The sequence below is a fragment of the Anguilla anguilla genome, chromosome 10 (genome assembly GCF_013347855.1).
Source record: "Anguilla anguilla isolate fAngAng1 chromosome 10, fAngAng1.pri, whole genome shotgun sequence".
Classification (NCBI taxonomy): Eukaryota; Metazoa; Chordata; class Actinopteri; order Anguilliformes; family Anguillidae; genus Anguilla; species Anguilla anguilla.
Window position 1 is genome coordinate 23,455,015 of NC_049210.1, and position 26,331 is coordinate 23,481,345.

At 39.1% G+C, this 26,331-nt stretch overlaps 2 protein-coding genes across 7 annotated transcripts in view; both read right to left on the reverse strand.

Annotated features, from left to right (window-relative positions):
• The window catches only part of LOC118206295, a 41,724-nt gene extending 39,577 nt beyond the window's left edge, over positions 1–2,147 (reverse strand). For both annotated transcript variants that reach the window (XM_035378797.1, XM_035378798.1), the window contains exon 1: positions 1,960–2,147. The gene's annotated coding sequence lies outside the window, so the exon portion shown is untranslated. The remainder of the gene's footprint in view (positions 1–1,959) is intronic.
• A 1,164-nt stretch (positions 2,148–3,311) lies between these two features.
• LOC118206294 overlaps positions 3,312–26,331 on the reverse strand; it is an 80,208-nt gene continuing 57,188 nt past the window's right edge. For 4 of the 5 annotated variants that reach the window (XM_035378793.1, XM_035378796.1, XM_035378791.1 and 1 more), the window contains 4 exons: positions 15,485–15,592; positions 13,713–13,900; positions 8,612–8,662; positions 3,312–7,926 (listed from right to left, as the gene is read on the reverse strand). In XM_035378793.1, the coding sequence (XP_035234684.1) occupies positions 7,297–7,926; positions 8,612–8,662; positions 13,713–13,900; positions 15,485–15,592 (977 nt within the window). In that variant the 3' untranslated portion in view covers positions 3,312–7,296. The remainder of the gene's footprint in view (positions 7,927–8,611; positions 8,663–13,712; positions 13,901–15,484; positions 15,593–26,331) is intronic. The other variant, XM_035378794.1, reaches the window with a different exon arrangement.

Sequence of the window (26,331 nt, forward strand, 5' to 3'; positions counted from 1 at the left end):
TTGGGGGATTTGGTTGTGTAGAAATGAAACAAAATTTAGCTGTTAATGTAGAATATGACAAGGGTGCACAGCACACCAGTCCACAGCCTGTCAGAGCGGAGTTAGTTGTCCAGAGAAAGGAAACAAAAACATGATGGCTTTGTTTTTTCCAAAAACGAATGTTATCTCCAAATCACAGAGCTAAGCGTTCCTCTAAGGATGGCAAGTCACTCCGAAATACAAGGCGGCTTGCCATCAATTACAATTTTTCTATAGACATCAATGCAGTATAATGAAAGGTCTCCTTATGAAGTAAAATGACCCCTACTGTCAGAACCCTGCAAGTATTTCCCTCTGGCCGGCATAAAAAGTGTTGCAATTACTACCTGATAAAACCAAAGTGCATAAAAATACCCCAAACTAAAAGCTGAGAATGTGCATATATATATATATATACACACACATATTTCATGTTACATCCATCCCCTTAGACCAGTGTTTCTCAACCCTGGTCCTGGCAACCCATGAGGGCAGTCAAAGAATGGTTCAATATTCAAATGCTATTCAAACTGCAAAAAAAAATAAAAATAATAATAATAATAATAAAAATTTGAGCATGAAAATTAGCATTCAAATTTGAAAAAAAAGAAAGAAATGCAGCGTATCGTTATCGTAGCCGTCTCCTTTTCAACTTAGCCTAAACCTCGCATTTCAGCCTCGCCTCAGTTGAAAGCGGAAGTCACTGAGTGATTTGGGTCGTTGTGATGCTGTTACTTGACAGACATGGAACTTTCATTTCAACCCTGGTTCCTTGAGGAAAATTGCACAATTAAAAGCCAGAAAGTTGGTAAAATTCGGGCATGTATTTTATATTTGAATATACTTAAACGTGTTTTTTTTTTTGTTTTGTTTTTTCCAGAAGGAATATTCAAATGTTATTTTTGGCCAATGTTGAGAGCTCAGGGACCCACTGAGCATGCTTTTGCTCCAACCATTATAATAAGCCCTGTATTGTAATGAGCTGCTCATTTTTCTTAATTAGACACCAACTCTCCTTAATCAGACTTTTTACATCTATCGAATAACAATTTACCCTTAAAGCCACATTATGCAAAAAAAATAGCTGTGTATGCCCTAAAAACAAATGTCCCATATTCACATCCCAGGAATTTTAATTGAACAGACCAACTTATGCTTTCATTTACTCTGCTGTGTGTACCATATGTCAAATAATTCCAATTGAAAGAGGTTCCATTGTTAATTGATTCAGTTACAAACTGACAAGTGAAATCAGTCAGAAACCTGAAATTATCTGTAAAACGAATGCCAGTTTACTGACAGCATATGACAAAAGCCAAACCTGCATTGCATTAAAATAAGTTTAACCACGCAATTATGGTAGAACTTAACCGCATATTCAACAACCTTATTCATCAAGGGAACCAGCATACATAATGTGTCCTCAAGACAAGGTTCAGAAACACTACCTTATACCTCAAAGACAGTGTCAAAAGGATCAGGCACAAGAAGAAAATGGGTTAACAAATGAGTATGTATGGAGTACGTTATACGAAAGAAACAAAAACCAAGGCAAGGCAACTTCCACAATCCAAACTGGGAAATGATGAGTGGAGTCACCCCAGATGTAGGAAGCTGCCCTTAGGCCTGTGCCTTGGGAAATTTACTACTCTAGTCCAACTGTGTAGTTCCCAGTCCCTCGTTCATTATCCCTCATACAATTTTACATAAATACTCAGACTCATTTTGTGAATAACCAGACTTAACACCCAGAATCAATTAAAAAAAAATTCAAAAATAAAAAATAAATAATCGCTGCATTTAGCATTGGTTACATTTAGCACAGGGTATCATCTCCAGACACTGGGACAACAAACATTGAGCACAATGTTATAGGCTCACAGGACCATGGAGGAATTCACACATACACACAACGGGGTGTAGAAGGGTAAATACGCATACCATATTGCTCATCTCGGCTGACTTTTGGAACAGAGGTGGGGACATCTGAGGACTCAGCCTTCTGCACCATGACGATCTTCGGGTTTCTTTCCGCTGAGACAGAGATGAAGTCTGGGTATGCTCTGGGCTTCTTTGGCATCCTTGAACTGTACGTTTGTTTACTACAGAGAAAGGACGTTTCTCAACACTCACTGTGGGAAATAAATCAGAAAGGAACAGGACATCACAATCAGCTGCACACTTTTAGTTAGACGTCATCTCTGATGTTTTGCATACTGCAAAAGTTACTCCTCAGTTTTTCCCACAGGGCTTTAAAGTTGAGGATAATTTCTTCTCAGTTATACTGTCTGTCTACAGCCACCTCAATCGGAGCAGCCATGCTGGCCAAGCCATGCACACAGACTAACTGAAGCTAAGCAGGGCAAGGACTTGTTCAGGCTTAGCCTGGAAACCTCCTGGGAAAAACTATATGCTGACGAAAGTTGTGTTGGACGATCAAACAGTTTGAAAAACTATTAAGATAACCTACATAAAGAGTAGTATCAATGCAATTCCTAAAATCCAGGTTCTGGGAGAAAATTGCCATCAAACAGACTTTTTTAAAAATGTATTTATTTTTAACAAACTACGTTTCATTGGCAATCTTTCAGGATTTCATCAAACACCTAGCTCCCAAGACTCGTCTCCCCTGAACTACTCGTAAATCAGATTAGGTTGAAAACACTTTGGCTCAGAAGTAAGGTGTTTACATCAATGATGAAAAAATCATATCTTTTTGTTTGGTAGCAATCACAAGTGATCATCATAGAATAAGGCTAAAAACATTGTAGAAACAACATCGATTCGAACTGCGTCTGATTTACATTGGTTTACTATTTCTGTTCTTGTTTGTTTAAAGTAAGCTCGGTAGCTACTGTGTTAGTTCTGTTGAATAAATGTGGGCAACATTCTGAAATCTACAGATCGTTTGCAATGAAGCCAACAAGCAAATAAATCGATGTTCCACCCAGAAACTGATCATCCATTGTATGATATCAAAGTGGAGCAGTCGCCACTTACTTCGCCAGTATGCAGATTTCCAGTCAGTTTTGCTCGCTAAAGAGCAAGATGAGTTCACAACTTCCAGCAACAACAAAGCAAAGCTCTGGTTTAAAACTGTAAAATGGCAGAGATATTATAAAAACAATATCGTGTTTTTTTTTTGTTGTTGTTTTTTTGTTTTATTATAGAAAACAAGTTCCGTTTAGCGTTAGCTTCACCACGGCGAAACAAACCTGTGTGGAACGTTGCACAGTCATGACGTACACATCAGCCCTCAAAGATCGTTTGTAAAAAGACTATGCACTCCAATATAATGGAATAAATTTTATTTTTACTGCAGGAACAGAGAAACATGTAAAATAAACATATTTAAATAGTACAAGAACAATATATTACGGGAATAGTAAATAAAAAATAAATACAAAGGGGATGGCTGAGACTAAAGGTTACATTATATAGCCTATCAGATGGATTGGACATGATGGTTTTGGAGGGAATGTGCAAGTTTATCTATTATTCAAAACAATTCTCAACTACAACAGGATTTGGATTGTTACAGATTTACGTTGTAAGTGCTGTAATCAATGAAGATTCCATAAGAACTAGTCTACCAGTTCTGGAACTACTCTCAGCCAGGGTTAATAAAATCTGATGAAAAACACATTTTCAACGTACAGAAATGCCAAATTAATCACACAGACAAAGCACTGTCCATAAGTCATTCATTAAAACCAGTAAAATCTAGGCCAGCCATTAAAATTATTAATATCAAAATTACCCCAAGTTACAAGAAACAATATTGGCTGTCTGAACTCACACAAAGTAAACAAGCTGTATTCCAAAGCAGTGCTACCCAATGTTTCCTACATTGTTTCAAGTAACTTGGCCCTGTATGTACATGTATTCAATACATTAATGGGGCAAACATATGTGTGGATAGGTCAGTAAGAGTCAAGATTGATTTAACAGACTTCAATATGTCAAATTTTTTATCTGTACCTATGTATTCATTGAAAGCACATAGACTACCGTTTCAGGGCAGGCACCGTGTCCATTTTGTCTGTGTATCCAAATATCCTGAAATTAGCTACTTTGATCAGATTACTTTGTTATTGGCAGAAGATATAACTAAATGTCCAATGGGGAGAATTCCTGATTGTGGGACTGGGTCATTTGTGATGATACTATCAGCAGGAAATAGAAGGATAAACACATATAACTTTGGGGCTTTATTGTGTGGAAGTGAAGTTGTATCTGAATTATATATTTTACATGAGGTCAGAAGGTACAGAAGTTAATGTCCTTTAGCGTGTCGTGTCTGTAGGAAACCCTAAAAAATCCCAAACTGTCAGTGCTGTATAAGCATGGGTATGCCCCGCCAAGCCATAACTTGGCAGATGTTGGGGGTGACATAGCTCAGGAGGTAAGAGTGGTTGTCTGGCCCTGGGTGTGTCAAAGTGTCCCTGAGCAAGACACCTAACGAGCTGATTGGTACCTTGCATGGCAGCCTTTCACCGTTGGTGTGTGAGTGTGTGTGTGAATGGGTGAATGAGAGGCATCAACTGTAAAGCGCTTTGGATAAAAGCGCTATATAAATGCAGTCCATATACCTGTCTTCCCAGTAGAGTGGTTTAGAGTGGTTTAGCATTTTTGGCTGGACCGCAACAGTGGGGCCAGCCCTACAAACGCGAATGTCTGTGACTGAGTGATGAAGTTACACCATTGGTCGGCCAAGTTATGAAGTTACACCATTGGGCGGCCGGATCACGTGTGTTAGGTCCAGCTATATACTAGGTTTTAACCTGGTCTTCTTTTGTTTTTTTCTCCACAGTTACTACTTTTTACAAAACCACCACTAGGTAGCAAATATGAGAACTCCATAGCTGACTGTTAAGCAGTGAACACGCCCTTGCTGGGGACTGGCATGGCGTGCTGTGCAGACTTAGTCATTTCCCACAGTAATAGATAAAAACAAGAGACGTGCGCTACACAGCTAAATTGTTTAATTTTTAGCTAAATGCTTTCACAGCTTCACAACATACTGCCCCAATAGAGCAAAACAAAGCCTCATCTAATATTAGGCAAACTTTGAACACTGTCTCTTGAGTAATGTTTTATTTAGACTGATCATCACAGCAGACTATAAAGCATGCACATCCTTGCTTGAAGAGATATAGAAAATCAGGTATGTAGTGTAGGGCTGCAACAACTAATCGATGACGACAAAACCAACAATAAAAATTCATTGGCAACAAATCTCTTTATCGATTAGTGGGATGAAAGTTTTTACAATGTTTATGAGGGCTGTGTTCCAAATTATATAGCTGTGTCCTATTTAGAGCGTAACAGTCCAAATCGCACCGGTCTGGATAGAACACTGGTCTTGCACATTGACCGCGTAGTCACTACATTACTTCCTCGAGAGAATGGAAACGCATTTGAAAGATGGCGGAGGCGGAGACGGCAGTTGGTGGAAATTGTGTGCGACCTAAATCTTCCAAAGTAAGGGAGCACTTTGCATTGAAGAATTCAAAAAGTTGAATTTGTGTGGCACAGGACAGGAGCACAGCAGTGATGCACGAGCACCTGAAGAGAAAGCATGTTGAAACTATAACAGGATGAAGTGGGCGAAGCACAAGAAGTTAATACAAAATCCTTTTCAAAAGAAACAAGCGAGTTATCGACTGCTTTTCAACAAGCTCCGTTTATCACAAATTAAACAAGTTTAGCTTCAATGCTTCAGTTTTGTTTAGAAAATTTTGTGGTTTAATTGCATGATGGCACCACAATTACTGGTGGGCAGTACTTCTGCACATGTAGTTTGTTTATAGTCTTAATGGCACATTACAGTGACAGCTAACATACGATAGCTCACTAAGTATTCCCTGTCTTATCTATGTTTCTGTCCCTCTCTACTGATGCACCATGCCATTAATGGTAAACTGTCAAGATATGTATATATCCGATCAGTTAAATTTCCCTTTTATTCTTCTTAGTGCATCCCCAATGTCCATTTATTGTAGTAGTGATGTAGTGATAGTGATCAGTATTTGGCCTTTACATCAGCAACTGTTAACTAATACAATGTTTCTTAAGCTCGGTCCTTAATGGGTACCATGGTATAAGCAGGTACAACCACAGAATACAACCAGAATTTTAACAAGTTCTTAATTTTTCTTACTTAGGTGCTCTTCATGTTAAGAGGTATTATTTGCCATCTTAAGCCACATTACATCAGAAATAGCTATGCATGCCACAAAGAATAAAAGTCCGATATTCACAATGTAGTATACTACAAACAATTTACGTAAGAGAAATATTTTAACAGATCAAATTCAAGACTGAGTTTGAATCAAAAGGCTCCTAACTGGTGAAAGCATGGACACATCAGCACTAAAACTAACCATTTGTGCATAATGAATAATTAAAAAGACAAAGCAAATGATGACAAGCCAAACCTCCAATGTATTAATAAGTTTAAAGAAAAAAATTTAGCCAGCCTTAGCTCAGAGCTTGTGGACATACTAACATTTCTGCATTGCAATGCTGTGTAACCACTCTACGTTCGTAGTCCAGCATTGCTGAAACCATTTGATGTGTTGAAGCCATTCAATGTAGTAATGCCTGTTAACATTTTGTTTTATTTTTTATCTTCATTATTCATCTAAACAGTCAAGCTCCTTTTAAACTGTAGACTTGAAAATAACTTTTTTGACTTTGAACATTATAAAGACATGCTGCTATATGCACTTTATAAAGACCTTTATTAGTATGCACTGATGCTTAATAGCATACATTTGTATAACCAGAAACAAAAGTAAACATTCCATAAACCTACTAATCGATTAATCAAAAAATAATCGGCAGATTAATTGATTATAAATATTGTTGTTAATTTCAGCCCTAAGTAGTGCTTATAACACAATATACCCAAAACTAACCTGCCACATGCTTCTCAAACTTTGGTGTATTGGTTAACACATTGCCACTCCATTGTATTCTAGGCTATGGGCTCTCTCTTGAGCGTAGGCTTTCTCAATTGGTTTTTTATTTCTTTGTTCTTTTTTCGTTAAGTTTAGACATATTGATAAAACAAATAATTTTATTTAGTTATTCATTATTTAATTAAGCTTGGGATTGCAAAAAGATGAATAGAAAATATATATATATTTTATTTCTTTTTGTTATATACAGACATAGCCATTACAAAACAGTAGGCTACAACCATTTAGAAAGTATAGCAAAAAAAGAGCATGGCCATTTATAAATTATTGTTGGCTGGGTCCTTAAATGTCCTCAAATGTAAAGGATCTGTCTGGGCTTCCTCAGAAGTTCATTAATCCGCTCAATGAACATCCTCGTTTCGCGGTCACCAAACCCAGGAAACTTCTCCGCCAAGGTGTTCAGTAGGTATTCTTGAAGGTTTCTTGGCAGTTCCCACTTTCCGGCTGTGCCGCTCCAATTGGTGTTGCAACACCAAGAGTGGTACTTCTTTGTGCCGACTGCAGCCTGGAAAAGGTAACAGCCGTAGCGATCTGGGCGTCCGTCGGACAGCTGGCTGATCTTCCGCTCTCGCTGTGGTGCCAGCTCAGGGATGACCATGTCAGGGTGTTGTCTCTTGACCCAACTGGACGGGCTGCATTTTGACGGAGTTGATGGTGTTGTTTTCACGGGCAAAGTGTTGTGGCACGGAAGAGTTGCCAGTGCTGGCGGAATCCGTGCAGCTGCCAGCTCCTCCACTAGTTTCTGGTTTTCCGCCCTGAGCTCAATGAGCTGCTTCTGTAAGTCAGCCTGTAGCGATTCAATTTCAGCCTTGTGACCTTCTTCGATGGCAGAAATCTTTGTTGCTGTTGCTCTCCTCTCTGCTGCCAGATCCTCTTTTTTCTGGGCAAGGAAATAAGACAGATGTTCTTCCTTGTTGTCTTTCTGCCCAGGGACAGCACACAGTACAGAAAAGAAAAGAAATAGTCCATGAAACGGGTGTTGTTTATGAGCAAGATACTCCACTTGGTTACAAAGCTGTGAATGCATTTGACTAAAAATTAAACTAAATTTAGCTGTTAATGTAAAACAAATCAAGGGCACACAGCACACCAGTCCCCAGCCTGTCAGAGTGCAGTTAGTCATCCAGTGAAAGCAAACAAAAACATAATGCATTTATTTTTTCACAAATACAAATCAGATATCCAATTAGATATCCAATTAAAGAGCAATGCTTTCCTCTAAAGATGGTGACTCACCCCAAAATGCAACGCAGCATGACGTCAACTACAATTTCTCTTTAGACATCAATGCAGAATAATGGAAGTTATCCTTATGAGGAAAAATGACACACTGTTGTCCCTACTATTGGACCCCTATTTCCCTCTGAACAGAAAAATGCATGCAATGCAGGTAATTGCGTCAAATGAAACCCTAAACCACTGTACCATTGTGAATGAAGTTCTGCTAAACCAAGTCCTTACAAACCAGGTACAGCATAAGTACTAGTTTTGGAGAGTTTTTTAGTCCAAACAACATCAAATAGCCTTGTAAACCGCACAATATACTGTATTTTGTGTACTCAATGCATTATCTATTTAAACTGATGCTTTTAAATATAGATTCTTACCTGATTCCTTGTAATTTCTGGAACGTCTTGCAAAGTATGTGTCTTCTCCCTCTGCAGTAAAACAAAAGATTAATAGTCTTAAAAGTCTTTAAACACTGAAACTGTTCTAGTTTGAGATTTATGCCACACAAGTATAATGTCTACAGAAGCAAGAATAATGTATGTCACTGATACGACCTCTGTCGAATATTTTGTGCTTTTGTCCTTTTCTCTCTGCTGCGTGGGTGTGTGTATTTGACCAGTTCAACTTCATTTCTCATCTAATTTGTTTGCCAAGTGCAGTTTATGTGTTTGACTGTTTTGTTAAATTCGACCTCATCTCTTGTCTTGCCCTTCTGTTTACTGTATAATAACTCCTGTTAGGGTGGTCCCAGCTGGATTGCTAATCCTTCCATGGGGAAACTATTTTGTTAATTTGCTTAGTTATTTTTCCTTTGTTGTTTCTGAAGGCAACGCAGGGTGGAATGTTAGATCTCTCTGGGGTATGCCATTTGGACTCTGGGTCTTAGTCTGCAGACTCATTGTCCTAAAGTTGAGCATTTAAAGCCCTCCCAAACAGAGCAAACCTTCAAGGATATGATCTAGATAGTTTTCTTTTGGTTAGGTAGTTACCCTACAAACACACTACGTAATGACAACGTTGCACTTTGGTCGTAATTTGGTAAGTCGCAACATTACCAACAGGTGACGTTGTCACAACATTGCTCTATGGTCGCAAAATAACCAGTCAGAATTACATAAATACGATGTAATTTAATAACGTAACAATTACGTTATATCACATCCTTACTTCATTTGAAACGTTACTGGTAGGTTGTCAGAACGTTTGTAAATGACGTATTGGCTTACAGTAAAATATCTATCTGTCTGCGCATTTACGCTTGGACCGCTAACACGTTATATCCAATGCAGGGTTTATTATTATTATTATTATTTTATTTATTTATTTATTTTTAAATATAGGATATGATGGATAAGCAGGTATAGGGTTCTAGGGTTGGTTGACATGGATAGGGATTTTATAGGACTAGGTGTAAAGCATGGAGGATAAAATATAGTTTAGGGTGAAGGGATTTTTGAGTGTAAATCTATTGTCTGATACACACTCTGGAGCAGAAGGTGGCGGTAATTCACCAATAAGCAGTACACCACCCGCTGTAAAACAAGACGAAGACGTTATATCCAATCACATGCGCATATTGCTGTGACGTGCTCTTGGAAGAAGGTCGCTGTGATTTCAAATTTTCCGTGGGAAAATCTGGGTTTGATGGCGTTCCAGAGCAGGTAAGTGTTTCATTATGCCTTTATATTTTTAACTGAATGTATTAATGCAACAATACTGGATGCCAACCGCCGTAAAAGCTAACAAGAAGAAGAAATGAATGCATTGCAGACCTTTTCAGTTATTAGTATCTGCAATGTAATGTTGAAGTCCTACTTTCAACATGCAAGTTTGCAGTTCCTGCTGAATGTTGCTAATGCTTTAAGTTAGCCGATGAAATGGTGATATTCAGACCTGGCGTCTGTTTGGGACTAATTTGAGTTAGTGTTCTGTTAGATAACATATTTGCTAGTTTGAGTATTTAACGCTAATAGTCCAGTGCAAATGTAATGTAAGACCAGCTAACATTACCTAGCTGATCTCGGCAATGGCCTGTTTAGTTGGCTAACAATTGAGCTAATTTGACATGAACAAAGGTGCTTTACCGACCGCCGTTTATACATGTCCTTTTAGCTAGCATTGTTGCCAGCGCCTCTTTTGAAAGCTAACGTATGTGGCGCTCTTTTGAAAGCTGTAATTCACCTTGTCCACGTCCTAATGAGATAACAACATGCAATTACGATTTTAGCCTGCTGCATGTGTTACTCAATGTATTTTTCTTACTTGGTCCAATTTCATAACCTTTCAGCTCCCACACATGGCCTTATGACTGTTGCCCCAGTGAAGAACCCAAGGTCCAGCCTTCCCCACTCAAGACATGCCCGAGGCAAGAGTGACTGTATTCCAAGTTGAACAATGCACGGGAGGCCTGTGAATTTGGGCAGTGTGATTTGGAACTATTTAGTACGTAATAAGACTCTATTGAGCTCTTATAACCTTATTAAATAGCTAACATGGAAAGCATTTTTGAAAATTAAGTAACATGAAAAAATGAATGTGACATGTCTTTAAGGGTGATTGCAAACCCTTAAAAAGTCTTAAATTGTCTTTAATTTATTTTTGTTCATAAAATTGTCTAATACATCATGACAGTTGAATATATCATGGTGTATTTATCTGTGGTTACAATGTGTTTGTATTTGAATGGTAAAAGCCCGCAATGTGTCCTTTTCTTGGACCAGAATAAACATTTGGACAAATGTCAATGTTGTCGTTTTAGATAATTGTAAAAATGTCAAGTAGCTAAGAGTACAAATTGCCTGTGCTTACTTGTGTGGCAAACGGTCTTAAATGTTATTCTAAGAAGCATTTAAAATGTCTAAAAAGCCTTAAATTTAACTTGCTAATGCCTGCAGACATCCTATTTTAATATGTGGGGGGATCCTAACTTAAATGTAGTTCACTGCTTGAAAAAGACTCAACACTGTTATAATGTTCAAATCATTGGTCTATGGTTATTACTGTCCTGAAACTACAACAATGCAAGACAATGCATATTTTATTGACAAGCAGTTTTGGGTGTTTTAATTTAGTTCTTGTGCACTTCAATCTGTTGACATATCAAGAAATTGTAATGATGGTAATGCCATAATTTTATCAGAAAAATACTAGGGAGGATGTAGCAATATGTAGTCAATATGCTGCAGTTGATGTTTATGATGGTGGTGGAAGTGATTATGGTGATGAGGAGGTACTGCATATTATACTAGCACATATGCTTTGGGGGACCTGCTATGGACATTGCACTAGTGCAAGTCACCCATTTTATGTTGTTTTTATATCTAGTTTTGTATATTTGTCTCATCTTCTGTACCATAATTATGCGTGCTTCAGCACATATTGCCTACCTAGAAATGTAACTTGAACGTGCTCTCAATGGTATTCTATACAATGACAATAAAGGTTTTCTATTCTATTTGGGCTTGATATGTGTACAGTTTTTATTGCTGCACTTAGTATCTTTGAAAATAAATTTTGAAGATATGAATTACAGAAGCAATGGCATTTCATTGGTAGGATAGAATGGAGATCAAAATTACAACACCATGATATACCTTTTTTTAATACACAAAATCTAAATGGTCACTTACTTACTAAACCCTGACCATACAATCAGCAACGTTGTGGAAAGGTAAATAATGTAATGAAGTTTAAACAACGTGTCAGCGACGTAAATCTATAACGTTACGATGGATGACTGCCTGGCGATGTAATCACAACTTCGGGGTAAGGTTATTCTATTACATTGTCAAACGCAAAGTTGTAAGGACGTAACTGTTACGTATCCACAACGTTGTTTTGCGACGTCGTAGCGACGGGGTGCTGGACTTACGTTTTTACGTTAATACTACGTAAATTGATACGTAACGCGGACGTTACGAGACCAATAGAGGACGTTAATAGTACGTCGCCACAACCACATTTTGTTAGTAGGGTAGGGACCGGAGTTGTACGCCCATTTGCAGTAGACATTTACATTATCCATATCCCTTTCATTTCCCTTTTCCTTTATTTCCTGTTGCGGTCTGACATAGACCCAGTCATAACAGCCATGTCTAATGCATATTATGTAAGTTGAAATAAGTCTTATACAAATAATACTACTACAGTTCATAATCCATATCCACTACAACAGAAGCTACTCTTGTCAATGGAGGCCTGCTAAAACATTACTTTAACAACTCTTTACAAACCAGGAGATTAACAGGAGATTAGTGGGTTTTTAAAACATTGAAATTATTTAAGTTTAAAATTTATTAGACAAAAGAACTCCTATAAAACAGCATAATTTTAACAGCTAGAGGACAATCACCACACAAGTTTATATCCCTGTCTACAGATCCAACAACATAGCACTATTATATCAAGATCTGAACCTGAATCAATCAGCAACACTGTCTCATACTCCAAATACATCAATTTTCAAGTGAAAATGGTGTTTTAAGGGTTTAGTTACTATTTAATGAGCATTTTATCAGTACCTCTCATTTTGTTTAAGTAAGAGTGAACATACATTTAAATAAAAAATAGTAATAGCTGTCCGTATACCGTTTTATATGTAAGTACTTGCACTCTGTCGAAAAAGGTCTTGGGGCATTCCTTAATCTTATAAACTGCTGTTAAATGTTAAAGCTGGAACAGGCAAGATTTAGAGATCTGACTAGTTTGCCGACCCCTTGAGTTGCTTAGTGGTAATATTTTTACAGCAACCGAGCCCCTGGGACAGGCACTTTTGGTCCAGGAGGGCCAGTGTGTATGCAGGTTTTTGTTTCCACCAATTACCTGGGCTAAATGAGCTAATTTGCTGTATATGCCAACACTTGTTCACTTGTAAATTAGATCACAGTAAAACCTTTCATATAGAGACATAAGAACTCTATAAGTCTTTGGTTGTCATTCATGCATTAAACAAGAAATGTAGCTAAAATGTCAGATGGCAAACAAACACATAAGGTCCTTGTTGCGCACCTCTGACCTAGTTACTTGCATCTACACACATGCATTCATTTACAAAGCTCAGTGAAGAAAAGAAAGCAAGACTGCTGAAAGAAGAGGACACTAAACATGTTCAAAGAATAGCTCAAGTCAAATAGCCATAATTTCTTATTGAATTTGGCGGACTTCCTGTGTGCCGTTAACTGATCCTTCCATTGTGGCGGATGATATTACCCAATGGCAGAAAATTGAAAGCAAGGTTTCTCAGGTTTCTAGTAAACCAATCTTCATGGAAATGGTGTCATTTTTTCTATATATATTATGCTATACAATTAAAATGGTATGTTAAGGCAAAATCCTCAGAGTAGGAGCTTTAAAATTGAAGGAATAAGAGGCCAGATATGTGTCCAGTAAAATTTGCAGAAGTACAAAAAACAACAGTGGTTTCACTGGCTAAATAGCTTCAACAAGCCCACTGCATAGCTTCAGCAAACAATTATTTACCTGTGTTGAGGTGCACCGTGGAAGATCAACTCCATTGTGGTCAAACACAATCTCCTCACCCTTTTGTATATCCTTCATAGCAAATAAACACAGGTGAGGTGATCCATCAATTGTAATTTTTCTCATTTCTGAATTTGTTCTGGGTTCATTTATGAGTCGCCCTTGGGATTGGTCGTCAGTGGAGGCATCTGTCAGAGAATAAGTGTTACAAATACATTATAATTTGGCGTGCTTTCTGAACCAATGCAGGGCCTTTTTCCTCCTCTGGTTGTGAGAGGAGGCCATCAACAACAAAGATAAGGCTAGAACAATTGTAAAGAGAAATTTCTGATTTTCCTGCAGTTAAGATCATATGACAAGGTGAAGTTTAGTCTTGAAAATCAAGAGAAATAAACTGGTAGAAACCGGTAGCCTGCCAGGCTTTAATGGTGAGAAATATGGTTGCCTAGGCAAAAAAAAAACACCCCACATGTCTGGCCTAACACTTAGTTCACCCCTGCTTTAGGTTACTGCAAGCTTAAAGAGAACATTCAGTCTACCACTTTTGATAGATTTTTATGTAAATAAAATACAGAGTTGATTCATTACGTGATAGGGTAACTCACCAGTAATCATCTCCATCATACTTAAAAGTTAAAAAAGTAAGTGATGAAGTGATAGTTTTCTAAAGTTTTGTAATAGTTTCGTAGCTAGCAAAACAAAAACGACTTCATTTTGAAGATAAAAGTATTCAATTTGGTTGTTTTTTATTTATTTTATACAGTGTACAATCAGGGGCCCTAACGACTGTAATGTAATGACCCATAAATAAAATATAATGGATAAAGGCCAGGTGTGCAGATAGCCTCCAATAATGAAAATCAATTTATACTTCACACACAGAAAATACAATTGGCACATTTTGGGCACTTTCGGCATCCAAGTGGCCGCCTGGGTCGATCTCTACTAAAACGTCTATAAAATTGTTGGAATTCATTATATTCTCATCTACTTCAATATAGTTGTGGTCAAAGAGTTGGACAATGGATTCAAAAGCATGTAAATTGTTGAACCAATGGAGGCCATTTCCACACCTGGCCTTCAGCCATTATATTTTATTCATGGGTCATTTACATTACATTCATTAGAGCCCATGACTGTACACTCTATAAAATCAATAAAAAAATAATTGCATACTTTTATCTCCAGAATGAAGTAGTTTTTTTGCTAGCAAAGCAACTATTACAAAACTTTAGAAAACCATCACTTCATCATCACTTACTTTTTTAACTTTAATATGGAGATGATTACTGGTGAGTTGCCTTACTACGAGGGGGAAAATGGCCTTGCATTGGTTCAGCAAGCACATAAATTCTAGGTAAAAATGAAAATATGAATTTCCCCTTTATTTCATCTCAATGCAGACTGGAAAGGTAATAGTAACACAGTAAAAATGGACACCGGGTCTTTTTTTTTTTCTTCTTACCCATCCATGCAAGCCAACTTCATACATATAGGCCTTACCGTCTTGGACCAATTTTTAATTTGGTTAGGTCTGCAATTTTAGGCAGCTGTTTTGTGGTAGGGGTTTAAGCGACTCCATTTTCAAATCTAATTACAGGGGGTTTCTCACAGTGCTTAATATTTTCTCCAGCTTATACTGTCCCTGTACGGACAATACACCTGATGGTATTGTATGCTGCTACTCAGTGGATTTACCACCGGGGAATATATATTCTAAAAAACACAAAAAATATACAAAGTCATAATGATGAAAAGATAAATAAATTCACCTTTTACATTGTTGATGAACGCTTCTGCAATGTCCTTATCCTTGGCTTTGAGTATAGATTTATTGGCCTTTGCAACTGGACTTGTCCTTGAGCTTCTTTGAATTTTCACTGTAAATACATGTTAATGATCAATATCTGACAAAGAATTACAATACAATATAAAATATAATTTAACTTTGCCTCTGAATCAGGCCTGGACTGGCCATAAGGCCACCGTATCACTAAATTTGCCAAGCTGCAGAGGCTACATGTGACTGTACTATCCCACACAGAAACCGGTCTGGAGAAAACTTGGCAAACAGAGATCATTGTACCCTTCAAAACTCCTTTTACGATTCATTTCAAATTTTGTGCTGCACCAATCAATTTTAAACGCGCGTCTGTATCACACTCCAGTCAGAGCTAGGACTATTACACCCTGTACTCCCCACCCGAAAATGCAAACCAAGCAGCTTAAATCTTGTTAATAACCATAATTGATGTTTTTTCATTAGCATTAGTCACTGTATTAGGCTAATCTTAGCTATTCTAAAACGGGTTCATTCACAACTTCCTCGTGGAAGCCTGAGTGAAGACCATCTAAGCTACACACAACATTTAAGCTACACACAAACTGGTGTTTAAACTTGGTGTCATTTTTATCTGTTGTAATTAGATTCAGGTGACTGAACACAGCCAGGCTTGAATGCAGCCAGCCTTGTTGAATCTAAAACCACACTGTGGACCACTCTACCCTCCTGTCCTCCCTGGCAGCATCAGGGATCCGCGGCACAGTCCTTGACTGGATTGAGTCCTACCTCTCTGACCGCTCCTTCCAGGTTGCCTGGGCGGGTAAGGTATCACCACCCCGTCCCCTCACTACCGGAGTTCCCCAGGGCTCAGTCCTTGGTCCCCTTCTCTTCTCCATGTACACCAGATCCCTTGGCCCTGTAATATCTGCCCATGGCCTGTCCTATCATTCCTATGCCGACGACACGCAACTCTTTCTCTCCTTCTCCCCATCGGACACACAGGTCCCTGCCCGCATCTCCGCTTGCCTGAGGGACATACAGAGCTGGATGGACAATCACCACCTGAAGCTCAACCCGGGAAAGACGGAGCTAATCTTTATTCCTGCTCTATCCTCTCCCCTCCTCGACTTTTCCATTTCCTTAGGGGACACCGTAGTGACATCATCACCCTGCGCCAAGAATCTCGGAGTGATGATGGACAACAGACTGTCCCTCTCCAACAACATTGCAGCAGTAACCCGGGCATGCAGATTTTTCCTATATAACATCCGCAGAATCCGCCCCTTTCTCACCACCTACTCAACCCAGCTCCTGGTCCAAGCAATGGTTCTATCCCGCCTGGACTACTGCAACTCTCTTCTGGCTGGACTACCGGCATCTGCCACCAGACCCCTGCAGCTCATCCAGAATGCTGCGGCTCGTCTGGTCTTCAACCTCCCCAGACACTCCCACGTAACTCCCCTGCTCACTACCCTCCACTGGCTGCCTGTTATAGCTCGCATCAAATTCAAAACATTGGTTCTAGCATACCAGGCAGTCAAGGGATCAGCCCCAGCATACCTTCACAAGATTTTCAAACCCTACATGCCAGCCAGATCCCTCCGTTCTGCTACCTCAGGACGCCTAGCACCTCCCCCTCTTCGCACCTGCACTTCCAGAACACGTCTCCTGTCTGTTCTGGCCCCACGATGGTGGAATGACCTCCCTGTGGAGGTCAGAACAGCTGAGACTGTGAACAATTTCAAACGACGACTGAAGACCCACCTCTTCAGGCTGCACCTCTCCCCATCCCTCCCTTCCCCCCCTGTAAATGACTAAACTTAGGGGTGTAACTAGGCAGCTGTTTAATAGGTGACTTAGTTGATGCGCCAGTCTTAACGACTACTTGTATTTTTATTTTTCCATAGATTGCGTTGTTGCCGTTCTCGTTGTTAGTGTTAATCAGTTTAACCACCAGGGTCCAAGTTGAACTATGCGGTTGTTCCCTGTACTTGGACCGGTACTTCTCTCTAGGGGTTTCGTCATACTTGTTCCTGGTTATGGTTATACACTTTGTTGTACGTCGCTCTGGATAAGAGCGTCTGCCAAATGCCTGTAATGTAATGTAATGTAATGTAAACCTCACTCATAGTGATCTTTACCCTCACAGTGAAGCAGTCACCAAACAGAGTTTCTAAAAACACACAATGCCATGATAAAAAGACATTTCAGAAGAGATGAGAAAAAAACTTGCTCATGCAATATGTGTAGGCTATGTCTAACATTTTTAATGTATCCATGGTTCGGAATTGAGCTTGTGTTGTCGAGTTTTGAGAGTCTGTCATCAAAGAAATTGATGAAGAGTGTTATGTTAGGCTATGTATTGTTTGAAGGGACACAGACAACCTGGTACGTAGTGTACTGTTCATTATCTAAATAAGAAAAATTAATAAATAAATTAAGAGTAAAATGTCATGCCAATTAGATCATTTAAAACTAGTTTACAGTTGAGGCCAAAAGTTTACATACACCTAGGCTAAATGTATTCAAACTCACAACTCTGCACATTTCATGTTACCATACATCTATTTGGTAAGTCTAGAGGTAATTTTAAAACAATTGATTAGAGACAGATTTATTTCAGCTTTAAAACACTATATCAGAATTCCAGTGGGTCAAAAGTTTACATACACCAAGTTGACTGTCTCTTTAAACAGTCTGGAAGATTCCAGAAATTGATGTTATGATTTTTAGAAGCTTCTGATTGGCCAATTGTCATAATCAGGAGTTAATTGTGATAGGTTCCCAGTTTTATTTAGTGTATATATAGGCTATATATATATATATATATGTAGGGTATTGCGTTTCCGTTTCTGCCATTACTGTGTCTGTAGTTTGCATGCTGCTGTGTCTCGCCCCTCTGTAGTGTGTCTCAGAATAACACCTCTGGCGTATGCAGCAAGGATGTCACATTCCTATGCTAAATGGCTGCGAGGGTTCCCAGGGAGGGACAAGACCATTTGTCTCCGGCCCGCCACTTAACTCAATCTTTTGATATGTATGACCGCAAACTGTATATCCAGACACCACACACTGTGATCGGCAGAGACGTGCATGGCGCACTGCCCGAAAGTTCTGAGTTTGTCTCTCCCTTGCGCATTGTAATGAACATCAAATTCTCTGAGGAGACGTCGTCAGTGTGTTCTTCATTGTCCTGAATTTGACTCCACGGAGAAGGGCAAAATAATCAGTTTTGGCGACCATGAAGGGACAGGAAATATCTTCCACTTGAATCAACGAGAATCAACAAGAGGGTGAGTATCTTTTCTTAAACAAAACCTACCACCCTCATTAGGCGTTGATTTTCCTTGGTGCAATTTGGGAGTGACTCCTGTTCTGTATTTTGTTTAGAAATAGTTACGTGGGCAGGACTTGGTTGTAACAACTGATGATGATTTTTGTCTTTTAATGTGGTTATGTTAAGGTCGTCTTTAATGTGGTAATGCTAGCAGTGTTAACAGAGGACACGGGAGTGTCAGTCTGTTTAGTAACGTCTGCGTGCTGGGTTAAGTCACGTCGGCGTTTCGGGTCACGTCGGACCCAGGACGAGGGAGCATCCGTTTCCTTAGTAACGTGCGTGTCGGGATTTGGCACAGATGTGCGTTTCGGGTCACGTCGGACCCACCGGACGAGGGAGCGTCCGTTTCCTTAGTAACGTGCGTGTCGGGATTTGGCACAGAAGTGCGTTCCGCGTCACGTTGGACCCACCAGACGAGGGAGCGTCCTTTTCCTTAGTAACATGCGTGTCGGGGTTTGGCACAGGTGCGTTTCGGGTCATGTCGGACCCACAGGACGGGGAAGCGTCCGTTTTTGTTGGACAGGTTTTGGTGTTGCTGCAATTTGGGGCATGCTGGTTGCTGGTAGAAAGTGTATTGGAGTAACACTGCGAGTTGTGAAAAAGTGAGCTGTGCGCCAAAGTGTGTGCAAGAACAGAACCTTGGTTGTTTGCCAATGCGAGTGAATGCAAGAGAGAAAGTGCTGTTTGCTTGTTCTGAGCTTAATTTGTTTCATGTGTCCAGAAACTTTAGGTGCGTTAGTTGAAGTGCGTGAATGTCTGCAGAAAATGTAGTATTGTAGCATTAGGCCTATTTTGCTATGGGCTGAGCTCAATTTGTGTCGCGTTTGGAAATATTATGTGCGTGCGGTGAAGTGCATGAATGTCTGCAGAAAATGTTGTATTGTTGTGTTAGGCCTATGTGATTTAGTTGTTATATACTGTGTGCACAATATATCATATACAGAACACAATAGCCTATACATAATAGAATTATCGTAAATAGTATTATAAACTGATTGAGGTTCCGGTCTAATAGCCTAAGGAGTGCGGACACTATATGAGCCTGAAATAATGGAGTAAAAAAGAAGTAATGATAAAATAGCAGCACACACAGGAATGTCTCCTATATTCTGTGTAATATGATAAAGTACAAGACACATACTTTACTTGCCCTTAGCAACTCTCTTACACCCAGGGATGTAGCTACAGACAAGTATTTTACACCCATGTACTAGCTGTGTATTGTTAATTATGACTAATCTATAGATCTCTGAAGAGTTATCAATTGTGGGGACTAAAAATGGTGAAAGAAAGTGAAGAGGTTAGGAAGGCTGCTATGTGTTCTCTGCTAGGGAACAAGGTGAGAATGGGCCTTTAGAGATACGCTGCTGTATTTAGCTTATGGTAATTCAGGGAATGAATTGAGTAGAGACAGTGGTGATTTCCTGACTGTGGTAATTGATGGTAGTCTTCCCATTTTTAGAAACAAAGCTGGAGAAATTGGTTAAGCTTTGAGAGATTGTAGTGATCTATTGGGCATGGGCTGCATATATTTTACGAAATGGCATCATAAAATTTGAGGGAAAATTTAAACTAAAAATTACAGTGGAGGTTTCCAATTATTTAGTTAAAAGCACAACACTTTTGGTGTAGTAAACACTGTAAAAAAAGTAAACTACACACTGAGCCATGTTGACTTCAAGCTGACTCTGAGGTAATGGATCGTTTTTACTTGTCAAAGTAGCATCTTGCATGAGACTTTTTTTGATACTGTGAATGTACCTGTGGGTGATCTGTGGGGTTACCGAGGGCAACCGAGGCCATATAAATATGCCAGAGATGGAGGAACTAGCATGTAGCATTGGAGGGTTCAAGTACATTTGAAAGATGGAAGTGAAAGACACATGTATTGAACAGAAGAGAAGGGTTTTCTCTGTGTGTTTGTAGGAATATTCATTAATATGTGCGCTTGTAAATTCCCACACTACGAACGATTCTAACCATTGCTTCTCAAAATTATAGGCTACCTCTCTGTGTCTGGTTGTGTTTGTTGGGTTCTTTGTTTGTATATGATGTAACCATGTCACATTTCACACAAGTTTTGTTTTCATTAGTTAGTGGTTTGCCCCTTTTTTGTAAAGCACATTTAATTTTCACCTGTTGAAGGAAATGTGCTATATAAATAAAGTTTGATTTGATGTCACATTTCCTAACAATTTTGTTTTTATCACATTTACAGAGATGCTGATCAGGAAACATGGCCTAGTTCACCACTAGCTAAGAGGCCACGCAAGCGTTGCAAGAGTACACCAGTCTCATCTCATCTTCCATGCGTATATTTTACTTCAATAAGTGTTCTAAAATCAAAAGATGTCTTTGTTTCTGTCTTCTAAATGGCTCACTGAGTCTTTGTCTTAGTGGTGGGGAGGCATGCGGCCAGGTGTGAATAGCCTACTTAGCTGGCAGGTCGTCCTACCCAATGCATATTCATTACAGAAAGGCCATTTGCCCTCCCATTTTCACCTGGTGTTGAAAAATAGTAGTCACAACACTAACTCTTAGCAATGTATTTTATATTTCTCATTTGATTTGCTAAAATATTTTGTCATCTTTTGATACCCAAGACCTTGATGAACACATTTCAGTGACCAAAGGTCTTAGTCACAATTGTTTAGTGTGTTTTATTACAACATTCCTGTGCATGTTCAAAACTACTGTTTACAGTTTGTGTGTTTTTAGAGCAGTTTACAATCCACACATGATTATGACCTACTTACTGCTGCCATATTATTGTAGCTGAGTTTGTGCTGAAAACAAAGATATGAAACACTTTGGAATCACTGTATATAAAGTTGATGAAATTTACACAAATGTCAGAGCATCGCACAATCACCAGTGTGCCTCATTTTACCCTTAGACCCCAGAGGGTTAAAAGGCCACTGTGTTTTCCCTTTGATACCATGGCAAAATCCAAGCAAGACCTCAGAAAAAAAATTATGGACCTCCACAAGTCCAGTTCCTCCTTAGGAGCCATTTCCAAACAACTGAAGGTACCATGAGCATCTGTACAAAAAATTGTATGCAAATATAAAAGTCTTGGGACCACACAGACACTGCATCATTCAGGAAGGAGGAACAAATTAACGCCCAGGGATGAAAAAACTTTTGTCCAAAAGGTTCAACTGAACCCCAAGGCAATAACAAAGGAAATATGGCGCTTCTCCATTGACCAGCACGGCACGGTACAGGACAGCAAGCATTCGTATCCCACCCGTGTCGTGTTGCCTGTTGCGCTTCTCCATTACACAACAGACCTGTGAAGGTAGGAGGAGTCAAGGGAGTAAAGCGGAGTAAAGCATCCTAAATGTGTAATAATTAACTCTTGTATGTTTTCTTGTATGGGGATGGGATGATATGAAAACAGTTTTCACTGTCCACCACGTTTTTGGCAATGTTCCAACACTCTCGTCATCACTGTTGCATGCATCACAAAACGCTAACATTACAGTGTGAAATATCCTCATTATAAAATACCACTAACCTATTTAAAGACACTCAATTTCAAAAATAACGTATAAACCGAAATATTTGAGCAGTAATACTTACGTAGCAATGCTGACATTTTATCTGTGTTCAGTAGATAGAGACAGAGACAATAAATCAATGACAGTTCTATCCATTTATGTTTTGCTCCAGAAAACGATGTCAAATAGGTCTATCAGCAAATATTTGGCTTAGCTATGCCCAGAAGTCCTCAATAATAATAGTATTTTCCAAGAAATTACGAAAAATTGTTGACAACATTTCGTTAGGTGCAGCGCCTTTTTCTGCTAAGACAGAGTGAATGCGATAAGAAAATATTCGGTTAAGCTGACCTATAAAACACTATTCCAAAAGCAAACTTAGCTATGTTATACATTGTTAGAAAGCTTATACTCTCACCTACTGAATAAATGAACTGTCAATCAAGCCAGACTGTACTAAAAAGGGTGACAACGCCGTAAACAACACGTGTGGTATTATGCACAGCTATTTTGGAAGGTACCACAAATGCGCATATATTTCGCAAAGGGATTGTCCAAGACAATATATGACCACTCAGTCTTAAAAGGGACATCTCTACGCGTAAAACCAATGGTAAGGTTGTATATTTATTTAGTCCCAGATATTGACTGTAGAATTCGCTATTTAACGTTGCTCTCTCTTGGTGTAGTGGTATTTAAAAATGGCGGTTGGTGCCAGTGAACAAACATGAACATAGGATGACGTATTTGTGAAGATTCCCATTCACCAATCAACGGTCTGCAGTATCGAATTGCAGCACGGATAGTACCTTTGGTACCTTCCCCAGAGCAGGAGCTAAAATCGGCATGGGTACTTGCGCTCGGCACGGGTCAGTTGGCAGTGGAGAAAGCAAAACAAAGCGGGAGCACGGATTCCAGCACGGTAGTGGAGGCATCAGGTACCAAAGTATCTACATCCACCATTGAAAGAATCCTACATCGCCATGGACTGAAAGGCTATCACGCAAGGAAGAAGCCCCTAATCCAAAACCGGCATAAAAAAAGTTTGCAAGTGATCATCAGGACAAAGACCAAGCTTTTTGTAGGAATGTTCTCTGGTTAGATGAAACAAAAATTTAACTTTTTGACCATAATGATCAGCGCTATGTATGGAGAAAAAAGGGTGAAGCTTTTAATCCCAAAGAACACCATCCCAACGGTGAAGCATGGGGGTGGGAGTGTAATGTTGTGGGAGTGTTTTACTGGGAAAGGGACTGGTGCACTTCAGAAAATAAATGGCATCATGAGGAAGGAGGATTATCTAGAAATACAGAAGAAAGACCTCAAGACATCAGCTAGAAAGTTCAAACTTGGTTGCAACTACGTCTTTCAGCAGGACAATGATCCTAAGCATACCTCCAAAGTAACTAAATGGCTTAAAGACAACAAAGTGAAAGTATTGGAGTGGCCATCACAAAGCCCTGACCTGAATCCCACAGAAAATTTGTGGCCTGAACTGAAAAAGCATATTCCAAGCAACGAAGCCCACAAACCTGACTGAGTTACACCAGTTCTGTCAGGAGGAATGGGCAAAAATTCCAGCAACATATTGTGAGACGCTTGTGGAAGGCTACCCCAAGCGTTTGATTCAAGTTAAGCAATTAAAAGGCAATGCCACCAAATACTAACAAAGTGTATGTAAAGTGTATTTGACCCACTGAAAATCTGATATAGTACATAAACGCTGAAATAAATCTGTCTCTTTGCTATTATTTTGAAATGACCTCTTATGGAAATAAAGAGGGGGCGACATAGCTCAGGAGGTAAGACCGATTGTCTGGCAGTCGGAGGGTTGCCGGTTCAAACCCCGCCCTGGGTGTGTCGAAGTGTCCTTGAGCAAGACACCTAACCCCTAACCCATAACTGCTCTGGCGAATGAGAGGCATCAATTAAATAAATAAAGCGCTTTGGATAAAAGCGATATATAAATGCAGTCCATTTACCATTTACCATTTAAAGTAGATACCCAAATTGACTTAACATAGGAAATGTATGGTAACATGAAATGTGTGCAGATATGAAAAATTGTGTATCTAGGTGTATGTAAACTTTTGGCCTCAACTGTATATCAGTATGGAAAGGGTTACAAAGCCATTTATAAGGCTCTGGAACTCAACCAAACCACAATAAAAGCCATTAACTCCAAATGGAGAACACTTGGAACAGCGGTGAATCTTCCCAAGAGTGAGAATTTCTCTAAGGGCGGAGCAACAACTCCAGGAACTCATAAAGGATCCCAGAAGAACATGAAAAGAACTGCAGGCCTTTCTATCCTCAGCTATGGTCAGAGTTCATGACACCAAAATAAGAAAGAGACTGGGAAAAAATGAGATTCATGTGAGAGTATCAAGGTGGAAACAACTACTAACCAAGAGAAACATCAATGCTCATCTCACATTTTCAAAAAAAGCACCTGGATGATCACCAAGCCTTTTGGGATAATGTTCTAGGGACAGATTAGTCAGAAGTGGAACCTTTTGGATGACACAGGTCACACTACGTCTGGCGTAAAGCAAACACTGCATCTCACAGAAAGAATAACAAACAAACAGTTAAATATGGTGGTGGTAATGTCAGGATGCTTTTGTGGCCTCAAGACTTGCCATTATTGAAGGAACCATGAATCCTGCTCTATACCAGAAATTTCTTAGGGAGAATGTCCGGACATCTGTCCATAAACTGAAGCTGAAGCATTACTGGGAGCAATTAGGCAGCAAGCAATGATCCAAAACAGAAAAACAAATCCACATCTGAATGGTTGAAAAGAAACTAAATTAAAGTTTTGAAGTGGTCCAGTCAAAGTCATGGCTTGAACTTGAATAGAGATTCAGAGGACCTGAAACAAGCAGCAGTTTAGAGTGGGCTAAAATGTGTCAAAAGCGATGTGAAAGACTGAATTCAAATCAAAGGAAGCGTTTTTTGGTTTTGGTTATTTATGCTAAAGGTAGTGCAGCCAGTTATCAAGTTTAAAGGGGCAAATACTTTGGCACATGAGTGACATGGGTAATTGACAATTTTTTAAATTAAATAAATGAAATAATAATTTTTAAAAATGTGTCGTGTTTACTCAGATTACCTTTGTCGAATATTACATTTTCTTTAAAGATGTGAAACCATTTACTGAGACTAATATGCAATAATGGAGGAAGTAGATATCTTGCTGCCGTCAACAAGGAGAGATGTCAACATCTTGAAAAAATAAAAATAAAAAAATGTCATGTTTATGGCCGGCCTGAGAATAATTCAGGCTGGGAGTCTCACTCAGCCACAGCCACCATGCCCATATAGTTATCCGTGCCGATTCCAACCAACATTCGGCACAGTTACCTGATTCAGCTCACTACACATGGGACACTTTTGGTTTCATGCTCAAGGCCCAAATCTGGCAAGCATGAATCAGGCCAATTCTAAATTCAATGAGGTATGTTGTGAAGATGTTTAAAATGAAACAATTAAAAACGGAAATTTTTAAATTAAAAGTTCAAAATTCAAATGAAAAGTTTTTCTAATTAAAAATTTCTGTTTGTATTTTTCTATTTTTTATCCATAAATAAGCAACCAGCTGGAAATAAAGGATCTTATAGCGTTAATGTAGCAAATTTTATTGTTTGAAATAATATTTGGAGTAAAACTGTAGCCTACAGCTAAGCAACAAGAGCTACTGTTAACCAAGCTTGCTAATTTACAACCCCAATTCCAAAAAAGTTGGGACAGAATGGAAAATGCTAATAAAGCAAAAAGGAGTAATAATGTAAATTCTATTCACCCTGTACTATATTGAAAACACTACAACAGAACATTATTTGATGTTTTACCTTGTGAATTTAATTGTTTTTTGAAAATATACACTCATTTCAAAGCTGAGGACTGTTTTTGGCCTTGCCCTTTACGCACTGAGATTTGACGCATCTGTTGGCAAATTGGCGAGCCTCGACCCATTCTTGCTCATGAAGGACT